The sequence below is a fragment of the Phaethon aethereus genome (genome assembly GCF_964289735.1).
Source record: "Phaethon aethereus genome assembly, chromosome: 7".
Taxonomy (NCBI): domain Eukaryota; kingdom Metazoa; phylum Chordata; class Aves; order Phaethontiformes; family Phaethontidae; genus Phaethon; species Phaethon aethereus.
The window spans coordinates 27,880,614-27,894,190 of NC_138583.1; the positions used below are offsets into that span (position 1 = coordinate 27,880,614).

Here is a 13,577-nt window from a genome sequence, read left to right on the forward strand (position 1 = left end):
AGACTGGAAAACAAGCACTTCCTGATTTCAGTAACAGTGCCAGGAAAGGGATTAGACACCAGCCTGCTTTCCTGAGAGGCAAAAGAGCTTGATTCTACTCACTGGATTTGACCTATCACTACTTTGCACTCATCAGATCAAAGGACAACAGTGTTCCCAGTTCCTTCATCTTCTCAGCCCTCCCTTCTGTCCTTCCCCCCTGTGATTGTATCCCATTTCTCCCTTGAGGCTGCTGCCTTCCTAACTCAGCCTGAGATCTTGGTCTTTCTGCAGGGAAGGGTGAGGACCATGAATCCTGACTGAGCAATCTTGCCGCCCAGACAGGGCAGCCTGGCAGAGACAATAAACATCGCACATTAAATTAAGAACTGGATGCACAGCAATGTAAGCTGCCTGCAAAAAACACAGCAGAGGAGCAGCTTCCTCACCTGGAACACCTGGGGGTCCAGTGGGGCCGGCTGGGCCTGGGGGACCTGGTGGGCCTGGCAGAGCAATAGCTGATGAACCCTCTGAAACACAAACACACTTGCACATATACACATATATACACACATCCAGCGAAAGCATAACAAATCTATCATTAAAGAATCACACATCTATAGCATATGTATTCTCCCAACACAGGGAGCCCCAGTACAGGTCTGACACACAGTCAAGATGAATTTAGGACACATAACAAAAACCAGAGAAAATTCTCCAAAAGCAGAAGTGTTAGAACTCTCACAGCACCACATACCAGCACTTATGACTTTTCCTGGAGCTCCAGGTTCTCCTAAGAAAACAGAGAGACGAAGATTAACTTCTTTTTTGGGGAAGTTTTGTCACTAGCTCAATGACATTGTCTTATTAAACACGTGATTTCTTTTCTTTTTGCCCTCGATCTCGTCTGAGAAGTTATAGCACTGGAAGGTCATGGGGGAAGCAACAGAGCTTAGCTAATCCATAGATATCCTCTGATGAGCTTCCCAAGCACTACATCTGCCAGAATAGGCAACAGGCCTTGATTTATCTGAGTCACTACACATCCTACTTATATGCTCAGGGCAGAACCAGGTTTGCTAAGGTTTTCTTAGTGGAGAACCATCATGCTGAGTGCCTCAGCAGATGCCCTGCCTTTCGTGTACGCTCATGGAAGCTTTGGCTACCGTTTCTCAAACCTTCCCTTCCTAAAGCCACTAGATGCCACTGTTGATTCAGGGACTGATCAGCAGAGCAGCTAATCCTCCCTAAAATGAAGTGCTTGCAGAGAAAATGAGTATTGGGGAAGAAACAAAACTCACCTTTAGCCCCTGGTCGGCCTGGGTTGCCTGGAAGTCCTGATATGAGGTAGATGAACAATTTAAAATGGTTAGTGCAAATATTGTTTGCTCTATTTTTTCCAGGTACCTCAGCTGAGTTTCACTTGTGGGCTTATAGGAGGAGAGACCTGGCTTTCAGCATTTATAAGCAGGTCCCTGACAGCAAATGGAGGGATTCACAGTGCACTGAGAATGGTAGTGTTCCTGGGCATAGGTAAGGGCTTCCCTTCTCCCACTGCTCCTTGGATGATGGCACTGCTCCCTAGATTTACATGTAGCTTCTTCCAGGTGCTGCTCCCTGTCCTGAGGCTCCTGGATAAATTCCCTGGTGACTTGCCCCCAAACCACCTCTGTTTTCAGATGTCACATTCTCTGTTTCCACTTCTATTGCTACATCCTCTCCCCTCTGTTTCTGTGCTGATTAGAAGGACTTTTCAGTGATGCACAGGGAACTGAAACACGTTATTTGTTGTAAACTATATTTTGGGGAGAGGCAAATTTTCAATGCTCCAAGGCCCTGCATTCCTCAAAAATTACACACCAACCACAAAACCTGTCTCAAAAACCAGAGGAGATGCAGAAGCCTTGGGAAATCACTTTGGAAGCCCCAGGCAGCAAAGAGGGAAAATAAAAGGTTTTTTTGAGCCCATATCAAAGTGTGTCATTGATAAATTGGAACACAGTGGAAAAGCCTACCTGGAGGTCCTTGGGGTCCTGTGAGACCTGACAGAAAAAGGCAACAATTCTAAGATGTCTAAACAAATTTCAGGTGGGGAAAGGACAGACAGAGAGAAAAAGATTATAGTTACTTAAAATTATAGCACACAGTCCACCAGTGGTGTAAATTGGCCCAGCATCTGATATGTAAATAGAACACTGGCTCATGGTAGCCAATGTTCTTATTTGCAGTGTGTGCAACACTGACATCACAAAGGGTCTGGACTCTCTGCGTGTTTTCCTTTCATCACCGTCTTACAGTACAGAGATCCTTTGCCAGCCTTAACTTCAAATTAAGACTGGAAATTGTTGACAAAGACATCTGTGTTCCTGACCGAGCAAAAAGTATTTTTGTTCTCTGTATGCTTTTACCTGGCTGTCCTGCATCTCCAGCAGGTCCTGGAGGGCCTCGGGCTCCTGGCATTCCCATAAGACCTGGTTCACCTAGGGTTATAATCACCATTAACAAGCCAGAAGTTACTGCCTTACAATCTACCAATCCATTCAAGCTTGGCCACCAGCCGTCCTGCAGCACTTTCCACCTATTGTAACCTCATAGCCAAATGGCCATTTTCAGCATCAGTGTCTGGGAGATCAACATCAGTGACAGAAGAGTTCTGTAGTGAGAAGAACTCTGTCACAAGTTTACAGCCAGCTCCATTATATGTCTCCGTTCCATGCTTACATGGCTGACTCTACAGTTCTTCTGAGACAGCAAGATCCAAGAATATCAATCTACTGCCATCTTCTATCCCACCCCTTTTGCAAATCAACCTCCTGCCAAATCAGGAAACACCTGCACTTCTACCCCAAAGGAATCCCTTACCTTTTTCACCTTGCTGTCCATCACGGCCAGCTTGTCCTGTCCAAAGAAAAAAGGTTGTTAGGGACCACTGGAATAGTACCACAGTTGCCCTGTCCTCCTCCTAAGCAGAGCACAGCCCTAAACACAAGAGAGTGTGTTTTGATGATGAAAAGAGGCTTTTCATCATACTGCATCTGAAAGAAACCTTGGCTGCAGTTACTGAACTTGGATCTACTTATCTGGAAAACATTCATCTGAAACTTAACTGTAGGGCATCTTTTCTGAGTATACAGGCTAATCTTAGCTATCTAGAGAATAGACCTCAGATCACAACCGGTATGATTCCACTCCCATTTTGTTTTCTTGTCTGTGCTCATAGAAACACACTGTGAAAATGACATTGCCCTGCATATAAACACAGCTGTTTTCTGTTACCCACCTACAGGTCCTTTAGCTCCTGGCTCTCCTGGAGGACCAGGCATTCCTCTTGATCCCTGTTCACCTGTAGCAAAATGGTATGAAAATGAATCAAACAAATCTTGGTGAAGGTACAGTTTATGACTGTCAGCGATATTTGGTGCTTTGCAGTTGAAAACCAGCATTGACAGGATGTTCAGGCCTCATGATTTGTGACTGTCTCTGGGCATTACAGAAGCTCAAGTGATGTGAATACAGGGCATGTAAGGGAGAATTTCCCTAAAGCTAAATACAAAGATTGCTACCAAGATTACTGGAACCAAGAATGGGATCTATTTGTTTAAAACTTGTGTGCAAAAATAAAACTCCTATAACCAACAACATCATTATACTTTTTCAGAAAGCTAACTAGGATTTGCTGGGCTATACTGGCTATACTGTTATTTGAAAACTCAAATAATGCATATGTATATTAGATAGGTTGTTACTGCAGGAAAAGAATCCACTCACCTGTCATTCCACGAGAACCCTTCTCACCCTGATCACCTGTGATACAAAAAAGGGAAGGATTCTGTGAGATTGTTTCATTGTAAAATATTTCCATCAGAGTAAATAAAAGTCTTCTTTCTGACAAAAGTATAGAAGAAAAAGCCAAAGAAGGATAGGGTTAATACCCACGGACAGTATCCATATCTAAAGGAATCTAAAGAAAATATCCACAAAAGATATCTAATTGATCAACATACCTTTGGGTCCAGGGGCTCCAGTGGCTCCTTTCTCACCTGAAAGATATATGGATGATTGAAGAATAGTAATGATAAGTCAGAAGGGAAAGGAATTTCATACATCAAGAAAAATCATAGGGGAAATAGAGATACTCTGATATCAAACTCAAACCACAAATTCCTTTCCTTCAACACAGCTCCATCCATCCAACCATGTTTCCTCACCTAGACTGTTCTACTACCTCTGTGACTCTTGTATTTCTCAATATTTGCTTGCAATCACTGATTAATTTTAGTTCCTCCTTCCCTTTCCTCAGTCTTATGCTTTTCTTTGCCCCTAGCATCAAAATGCTACATGCTCAGACCAAGTCTGCTGCTCAGAGCAGGGCTAGAAAAGCACACCAGCTAGTGCTGCTGTAATTGCAGAGAGGAAACAAAGCTTACCTTTAGCACCTGGGAGACCTGCTTCTCCTCTAAATCCTTGTAAGCCGGGAGGACCTGCAGAAAAATTATATGTGGGGTTTAATTCTTCCCACTCACCATTATGCAACACTGAAGAAGAAAAACTGTGAGAAGATGTCTCTCTGGTTTGGTTTTCTAGAGTCTCTAGATGCCATAGCAAAGGATACAGCACTCACCTGGAGGACCTTGTGGGCCTGGAGAACCCATCAGACCTGTGAATAAGGAACATAGATTTTCTTTCAGTAACACCACAATTAGAAAATGAACAAAGCTGTTTTGGTTTGCCCAACAGCATCCACAACCCAATAGGTATTTAGCAGATTGGAATTCCCCCACCAGTGGAACAATTTGCATCACTGGCATCCTCAAAACCAGGACAACAAATCTACCCAACTTAGTTGTGACATAGAGGAAGTAGTTTTCCCTAAAGTAAGGTAAAAAGACTCAAGCCTTCCATCTTGGCTGAGATGCTGGGATCTGTGCTTCAGGTGGGACTCATTTGTTTATATTGCAATTTTTATCACAGTTACATGGAATGTAGAGCTGTAACTCTGTTAGAAGTCTGTTAGGGATATGGAGTTTACCTTATTTCTGAAAGCAGAGAAAAAACATCTGGAAACATCACACATCTTAAAGATTGGTGTTTTGAGAAACCTCCCTGCCAATCCCCATTCTCACTAAAAATCTCCAAGAATTTATTGCTCTAAAGCTTACGTGTACTGACCAAAGTAAATTTTATCTAAATGAGGACTATTACTTCAGTTTTCTGATTACTGCAGTGCAACACAAGTGAAACAGCGGTCATTTACACCTAACAAGTCTGCTAGGCTTTCTCTGTCCATCTTCATATTTACCTTTAAGGCCAGCAGAACCTGGGGGACCGGGTGGCCCTGGAGGACCTGGCTCACCAACACCACCTGCAGAATAACAGCATGAATAGACACTGTAGAATACAACCATGATCCCACTTTTCCATAATCCCATCTCATGTTATTCTTTCTCTGGCAAGTGTCATGAATAATCTGCTGGTCAATTCAAAACACCCAAATAAACACGCATTGTCCAAGAAAAAAATCCCATCTCACTGGGTTCAGGATGAGCAAGATAAATCAGCCAGCTTTGGTGACTTGGACAACAGGGAAGAAGATGATCATGATACTAAGTGCTTTTGGTTCTGCCAGACTCAAATTTGACTGTGAGACCTGGCAAACCAAAACAACCCTTGTTTACCCATTGTAAGTTTGGTAAAAAAATCCCTTAGGCCAGATTTAGCTGTACTGGGAAATGTCTGAAATGAAATCTGTATTTGAATAATCAAATTAAATTCTACCACTGAGATGTTTTATAAATTGGGACCAAACTCTAGCTTTTGTCCATCTCTGCTTTATCCAAGAATGGGACACCTAGTTCCTACCTCTGTCTCCTTTTTCTCCAAATCCAGGTGGTCCAGGCTCCCCTCGAGGCCCTGGTAGCCCTTCTCGACCTCTTTGTCCCATGGGACCTTCCATTCCAGGATCACCTACAGGAAACAAATGCCTGTAAAAAAAGGTGTCTTTATGGGAGACCTTGGGCAAGAGGATCCATTGCCACTTCCATGGGCGAAGGCAATGATCACACCAGCCTGGTGTCTGTATTCCCATGCCATGTGCCAATCAGTTGTGAGAGACTCACAGCATTGATAGAGATGCTTACCCATGCTGCCTTTCTGTCCTTTCGGACCTTCTGGTCCTTGGTGCCCAATTGGACCAGGAATGCCTGTAAAGAAAAACACAACAAGTGTTCAGACTCCTTGTCTGTGTGCCATGAAAGTATAACATGCAAATTAGGGAAACCTGAAGCCTGGAGGGATTCATCCGCTGGGGTAAATCTATTTCTTGGAAGGTGGGTACTTGAACAGGGATCTCTTTAGAAGAACGCAATAAATGTAAGAGCACAGGGAAGTTGGGCCAAGTATTCACACAGCTATAGGACTCTTTCAAAGAGGATTTTCTTTCAGTAAGAAAGAAAATTAGGATGTTCACACCCCCAAATTAGGCATGTTCAACTAAGTGGAAGTCAGGCTGAGGCCTTGCTTATATCCAAGTCTCTGAGCTGTCTGTAGCTTCAGCACCAAGGTACTAGTCAAATGACTTAGTCTATGCTAAATATGGACTCTTTAGAGAACCACCTTGCGCTAGTTTTGCAGTGCAAAATTCATTCTTGTCTACAGTAATGTCACTAAATGTCCTCTCTCAAAGCAGAATTGTACTACTGCCCACCTGGAACACCAGGAAGTCCTCGCTCTCCTGTAGAAAGAAACAGACAGTCAGTGATGAACAGGTCTTCCCTGTTTCTCACTTTTGCCAACCTTCACCCCCATAAAAAAGGAGTTTATGCTACTGGCATATTTACAAGTTCTACTGTCTCCATCAATATCACATTGCTCTCCTTGTACTTATGCAATGGATTGAATCATTCACACCATGCAAAATCCTCTGAAGCACTCTGTGATTAAACCAGGTACAGCTTGGCTTCAGGAATGACTTTCGTCCAGGTGAAGGAAGTTTCCAGATGCAAAGTGAGATCTGTTCTCTCTTCTACTGTAAACTCTAAAACTGTCTTTGTCCAGAAGAAGAGCAAAAAACCCCAACCGTCACAACAATATCTGAACTACAGAATGCATCAGCTTCTCTATCTAACTTCTCGAGTAACAAAACTCCATGTTACCCAGGCCCTATGGCAGACTGCCAATCTACCCGAGAAAGCAGGTGACTCCAGACTCACCTCTGGGACCTTGCATTCCCATGTCACCTGAGAAAAGAGGGAAAAAAAAAATCAGGAGAGATCCAGAGGTATTTCCAGTGATTACGCATTTGTTTTGTTTTTCTAGTTGCTTTCCCACCTTCAATGAAACGTGAAGGAGTTCTGGGTGAACAGGGACACAACATCTGAGTAGTGCAGGATCAGACCCATCCCACTAGTGGCAAACGAGATCTGGCCTTTCACACTGGCAGAATGCAAGACTGCATCTCCTGTATTAGTTCTGCATGGGATCAGGCCCTTCTACATGCCTCTATGTGGCAAACTATCTTTGCACTCTAGCAGGACTAGGGAAGTGATTGTGCCCCTGTACTTGGCATTGGCAAGACTGCACCTCAAATACTGTGTTCAGGTTTAGGCCCCTCACTACAAGAAAGGCATTGAGGTGCTGGAGCATGTCCAAAGAAGGGCAATGAAGCTGGTGAAGGGTCTAGAGCACAGGTCTTGCAAGGAGCGGCTGAGGGAGCTGGGGTTGTTTAGCCTGGAGTAAAGGAGGTTCAGGTGAGACCTTATCACTATCTACAACTACCTGAAAGGAGGCTGTAGCAAGGTGGGCATCTCTTCTCCCAAGTAACAAGCGATAGAATGAGAGGTAATGGCTTCAAGTTGCACCAGGAGAGGTTTAGATTGGATATTAGGAAAAATTTCTTCACCAAAAGAGTTGTCAAGCATTGGAACAGGCTGCCCAGGGAAGTGGTCGAGTCACTATCCCCAGAGGTATTTAAAAGACACATAGATATGGTGCTTAGGGACACGGTTTAATGGTGGATTTAGCAGCGCTAGTTTTATGGTTGGACTTGATGATCTTAAAGGACTTTTCCAACATACTGATTTTATGACTCTTTTTTTCAAGTATAAACCAGTTTCATCTTTCACACTGCCAATTGCCTTTTGTGGCAACATCCATCCCAAAGTTGTGCATTGCCAGAGCCAAGGAATAGGACATGGGAAGAGAAGGACTCCATGGCTTTACCTTTCTCACCAGGTTCTCCTCTCTCCCCTCGGAAGTAGCCTGTAACAGGAAGTGAAGGGGCTGTTAGACTGCATTATGCAACAGAATAGCTACTCTCTTCATGTACAAGGATCCTTCTGTTTGGATTTTGAGGCTGCAGGCAGCACAGGCTAGCAAGCACAGCATGGTTTTGTAAGTAGAGTACCCTTAGCAAATTTGCTTTTGCAAATCCATGAAACTTCTGAATCTGAGAGAATGTAGACTCCTCTGTTCTTAACCTATTTCCATCACCTGCTAAACAAAAGTAAATCACCTTTCCCTTGCTAACAAAAGTAGCATGAGAAATAAGGTGTGGATTCATTCTTTTGTGTACGTCTTTCAAAATGGAAAACTCACTTGCTACAGCAAACATGATACATCCTGGCACAGGATGGTATGTCCACAACCTCCTTTCTTCTCCCTTTTCTGCTGGCTTTAAGGGATGCACCGCCAGTGTTAGTGGCAGCACTCTGAGCTCCAGCACAGCCTGTCTGTGAGGACAGGTGAGAGCACTGTCTTTAACAGTCTTCATTGCACTCTAAAAGTCCTGGTCTTTAGGCCCTTGGGCAATCAAATCCCGCTCCACTTTAAATAATCCAGTGTCATGCAGCATCACAGACATTGACTCTGCTCACCTCGTTCTATTTCCTTGTTCAGTCTGTTCTTCACCATCAACCAAACTGACTCTCCATTTTCATACGGGAAGGTTGAAGAGGGTGAAATACCCTGAAGAAAATCTACTGAAACTTCCTTTTCTATTTTTGAATTCCCATCATTAATTGTCAGGAGGCCGCCATTGATTTTTTCCAAGTTTTCCACACGAGATTTCAGCTTTCTCACTTCTTCGGCTGGAAGGTTAAAGTAAAATGCTAGGGAACATGCTGCCCCAGATGCATGCCTGAAATACCAACTTCTAATAGCAGGCACAATGCAACACTGTGTCAGATAGCTATGGCCACTGAGTTTTGCAGGATTAGTCTTTGTACCTTTTTTTCTAGCAGGGGTATCTGGAGTTTAAATGACAATTTTGGAATCTGTTAGTCTCTGAGAAGTAAGATCTCAGATCTCAGGAGTTTTCCTATCCTACTCACCCCAAGACTACATAACCTCTCATCAAAGGTTTTTATTCCTTATCCGTTCTTTCTATTTGCTTGTAATATCTTGGTGGCAGTCACCACCAAGCTGAATGTGATCCTCCTCTGTTCTTGGGCTTGATATCTCAGTTTTTGGCCTCTTTGCCAGCTTACACCCTCTGTTTGTCTTTCTACCCCATTCAACATTTTGTTAGTCTGTTATTTCTTACCCAGAGCAATGAGTCCAAAAAGCAATCCAAGGAGAAGCAACCAGGCCAGAAGCAAACCCAGGAGCCATTTCCACCAGCTACAGCAAGAACCACAGGGACACCAGGATGGTGCTGATCCGATTGCACCCCCTGCATCACCATTTCGTATTTCTAGAAGAGGGAAGGGCAGTCTTCTGGTTAACGAGGAGTTTCTTGACTTCAGAGTCAAGAATCTCTTAGAATAAGGACACCAAGGTCTGATCCATTGTATAGGGCTATGGAGAAAAATCTTTACACCCCACTCTGCACATGGTAGGTGTAATTGTAGTCCCTGTGGAAGCTGGGAACAGCATGCCCAATGGGAATTCCAACAGGGGACAACACTCAGTGCATTTTAAAATAACTGCTGAAAAACATGATACTCTTGGGGTCAACTTTTTGTACAGTTTTGAGCCATAAATGACAGCAGTAGCCAGCATGATTTGTCTGAGGCCTCTCCTCCCCATAAAACTGTTCTGGTAGCAGGATGCAGCTGTACAGTCAGCTATCAAATTTTCTCCAGCAATAAAAAAATACCCCAACTGCCCACTCATCCACAATCAAATCACTGCTACCAGTTTCTCTGGCCTGTGCTCCACTTATTAGAGACAGAGTAGCCTCCTGAACATTCCCTCCCTCTGATGTCACTGCACAGAGATCACTAATGTCACTCAAGAATGATTGGTTTTTTGGATATTGTGCTTTGGTGCTTCTTCCAATGAAAGACTGAATTACATCACTTACCTGCGTAAGTTGCTTTGTCCCTTGTTGGCACAGATTTCAGTCCTGTTTTAACAGCAGTAAAAGAGGTTTTAACAGTCTTTCTATGCATAATTAAGCTTAGAGCATGGGCTTGGAAGGGGAAGGTAGTAATGGAGGTGTAAGGAGAAAGTTCTATTGCATTTCCGTAGAGACAAACTCTTACCATTTGCATCTGATTTTAGGCCAGTATCCGTAGTGTAAGAGGGGGAAAATCCCTGCTTCTCTTTCTTCAAGGTGTCTTCTACAAAGGATCCTGAACAGGAACCGAATATAATTAAAAACATTACACCAGAAGTTCAACGAGGCCTATCTTCTTTCACTGGCAAAAGTTTTTGGTTTTTGTATTGGGAAGACACAATAGCTCTGCCTGCTTAAACCAGACCTAGTTTTTTGCTTTCAGAGTTCCTGAGCTTTGTCAAATATTCCAAGGCACACTCCAGAGCTTCAAATGCAAAAGATAGCCCTGGATTGCAGCTGGCATGATTAAAGGCTAAGTGTCTGCCAGAGCTTCTTGTTTGGCTTGCAGGGAGTTGAGTCAGGTATAATGTCCTGAACTCTGAACTTTTCCTATGATCAGTCTCCATTTCTCTGCCTTCATCATATCCACATGTCCCAAAGAAGAAAAGTTACCTCCATTAAGCCCAGTGGTAGAGGCACTAAAGACTTTGCCACTGTCCTTTGTCATAATCAAGAGCTCCATCTCCTTCTTTGCTGGCGCATTCTCCTTCTCCAGCAGCAAGAACTTGCAGTCTTTGCGCAGAATGTCATCTCCCTGGGAGCTCAAAACAGTTCCCCCTGGAATATTGATAAAGGATGGGAAAGAGGAGATGAGTGTGGGCCACCAAGTCATAACTACAAGCTACAATACTTTTGTTCATTAAAATAGGTAGTCCCATTGTGACTGGGGTTGCCACTACCACAAACACCCAGTAAGAGACACAGTGGTCACTGATGCCAAGAGGAGAGTTGTGCATGTCATTAGATTTCTTGAGAGATCTGTATTTCACTAGCAGGGGAACAACTGCTACCAGAAATGGAGAGCATCTGGAATTCAATCACATATAGAAATTATTTGCTTAACAATCTCTTCGCCTCTCAAACACACTTACTATAGAATTATAGAAACTCAGTCTGAGAGAGACATTCAAGGGTGATCAGAGCCAGCACAGCTCAAGCTGAGGAGCACGTTTAGCAGACCTACACTGTCAAGCACAAAGCACTCCATATCCTTGGGAGCTGGACATCGGTGTGGTCACCCTTCTGCCATTAGGCAGTATCGAGTATGCCTGGAATAGTGTACAAACCTGAATTTGCACACAAATTGTCACAACATCGAAAATCAAGATAACCAGAATGGTATTATTGCATTATTCTAGCACAAACCTGGAGTAAACCTGTATTAGAAATGTTACCATAACTTCTGTGGTATTTACATCTATTTTTAAGCCTCATTTTGAGAGTCCTTGGATTACAAAAGAACCTTGGCTTCCCTTACACAAAAAATGCAAGACTAATTTACAGCTGAGAGTTGCAGAAAAAAGCTGGAAAAGAAGAATCGCAACCGTTCAAGGATGAAAGGCCAGTAGAAAGGCCTCAACTTCTCTTATTAAAAAAAAGATTCTGATCATGTATAAGTAACTTCCTTGATTTTTGAGTTGTTGGGGCTGTACTACTGCAAAATTATGTTTAAGAGCAACCTTCCAAATGAAGCACAATTTCACATGTGAGATCTATCCAGTTACCTGCTTGTTGAGCAGAAATAGCTGCAATTATATCACCTGAGTTACCACAAAGTGGAGGAGATCTGAATCAGGCCAGCTCATTTGCTCATTCTTAGCTTCTGGATCATTTGCCTTCTTTTCAGAAAAGTACCGGAGGGAGACTTGGCTAATGACAAGTCATGCTCCTGAGGAGCCAGGTGTTAATGTCACTCAGCTGGATGAATCTCAAACTCATTTTTATGATGATATGCTTGTACAAGGCCATGGCTAAACAACTGTGAAATACACACTTACCTGCTGAGGCAGACACACCAGTACTTGCCATGGTGTTGCTCTGAGAAGTGTTCTTCATCCCATATGCTGCAATGAAGAAATTTGAGAATGAAAGAGATGAAGAACAACAAGGTACCTACACACATCAATCTTGGGCTGCACACCATTTAAAAAATCTTTTCCCATTCAAGGTACCTAGGACAACTCAAACAAGCAAGGGCTTCCCCAGCAAACAAATCTCTAGTGCTTACATAGGCACTGGGAGATGTTCCTGCACATGCAAAGCAGAGGAAATGTTCCTCAATACCCCCTCATACCACATTGCTCCACACAAGAAGATGAAGTAGCCTCTGTCAATATGAACTTTCTAGTCACTATAGAAAAGGTGGGAGAAGGCATCACACATTGGTGACCCTCACACTTTCTCTAAGCTTAAATTCTCTGCTGACCTGCGGAGGCTGCAGTAGCATTCTGTGTCAGGGTTGAAGAGCCTGGAGACAGGTTGTTTTGAACTCCAAACACTGCAAAGAAAAACATTGCAATGGGGGTTACAGGAGTCCTGCAGTGCAGGTGGTATTCTGGCTAAAAACAAAACAAAAGCAATGATAATAATTACAACCTCTCCTAAGAACTTTCACCAGCTAGCTGGAGGCATCACAGGCTTTTCTGTTCAGAGATGTTTCCTACAAGATGTTTTCTTCCTTAGATCATTTTGCTGTATAAGTTATTGTAGGCCCAGGACAATAATGGTGACCATTTGAAAACATTATCTCAAGCTAGACTGTGAGGCCACTCTCATGGCTGCATGGACATTTCTGCAGGTTAGGCACTTGAGGAAAAAGGTAAATTCAGAAAACTGGCTTGGTCTGACTAAGGGAAATTTAAGGAGATAACTGCACACAGTATGTGTCAAAGTACTGTCCAGAGAGAATCAAATGGCTTGGAAGGTGGCACCTTTGGTGCCAGAATCAGTGTAGCAATATTACTGCAGTGTACAGACTGCTCTCACACACCCTGCTCTCTCTGCAGGCCCAGAGACTCTGCATGGTGACACTGTGCTGTGTAGATATAGTGTGTGTGACTGTGAAAGGAAAAGAAATAATTTAGTAACATTGAAGAAAGTCTGCCGGAAGTCATGAACCAGGTGAAGAAAAGGGAAATTACAGGGAAAAGTGACAGAGCAGTGGGTCTTTATGGATTAGAACACATGACTCTATTTTTTAAGGCATTGCCCTGAGCTGTTCTAGAGAAGAAACAGACTGGCCTAACAGATGGCTTTCAAAAGA

The 13,577-nt window shown here is 43.3% G+C and overlaps 1 protein-coding gene across 1 annotated transcript in view; it reads right to left on the reverse strand.

Annotated features, from left to right (window-relative positions):
- COL17A1 (collagen type XVII alpha 1 chain) overlaps window positions 1-13,577 on the reverse strand; it is a gene marked incomplete at its 5' end in the record, with an annotated part of 36,459 nt that overhangs the window by 13,831 nt on the left and 9,051 nt on the right. The window contains 24 exons of the mRNA XM_082002033.1: window positions 429-509; window positions 737-772; window positions 1,281-1,316; window positions 1,995-2,021; window positions 2,388-2,459; window positions 2,842-2,877; window positions 3,260-3,322; window positions 3,748-3,783; window positions 3,984-4,019; window positions 4,407-4,460; window positions 4,601-4,636; window positions 5,279-5,341; window positions 5,839-5,943; window positions 6,117-6,179; window positions 6,683-6,709; window positions 7,188-7,214; window positions 8,197-8,235; window positions 8,850-9,062; window positions 9,518-9,667; window positions 10,280-10,321; window positions 10,461-10,550; window positions 10,928-11,092; window positions 12,313-12,378; window positions 12,741-12,812. Of these exons, the coding sequence (XP_081858159.1) occupies window positions 429-509; window positions 737-772; window positions 1,281-1,316; window positions 1,995-2,021; window positions 2,388-2,459; window positions 2,842-2,877; window positions 3,260-3,322; window positions 3,748-3,783; window positions 3,984-4,019; window positions 4,407-4,460; window positions 4,601-4,636; window positions 5,279-5,341; window positions 5,839-5,943; window positions 6,117-6,179; window positions 6,683-6,709; window positions 7,188-7,214; window positions 8,197-8,235; window positions 8,850-9,062; window positions 9,518-9,667; window positions 10,280-10,321; window positions 10,461-10,550; window positions 10,928-11,092; window positions 12,313-12,378; window positions 12,741-12,812 (1,635 nt within the window). The remainder of the gene's footprint in view (window positions 1-428; window positions 510-736; window positions 773-1,280; window positions 1,317-1,994; window positions 2,022-2,387; window positions 2,460-2,841; window positions 2,878-3,259; window positions 3,323-3,747; window positions 3,784-3,983; window positions 4,020-4,406; window positions 4,461-4,600; window positions 4,637-5,278; window positions 5,342-5,838; window positions 5,944-6,116; window positions 6,180-6,682; window positions 6,710-7,187; window positions 7,215-8,196; window positions 8,236-8,849; window positions 9,063-9,517; window positions 9,668-10,279; window positions 10,322-10,460; window positions 10,551-10,927; window positions 11,093-12,312; window positions 12,379-12,740; window positions 12,813-13,577) is intronic.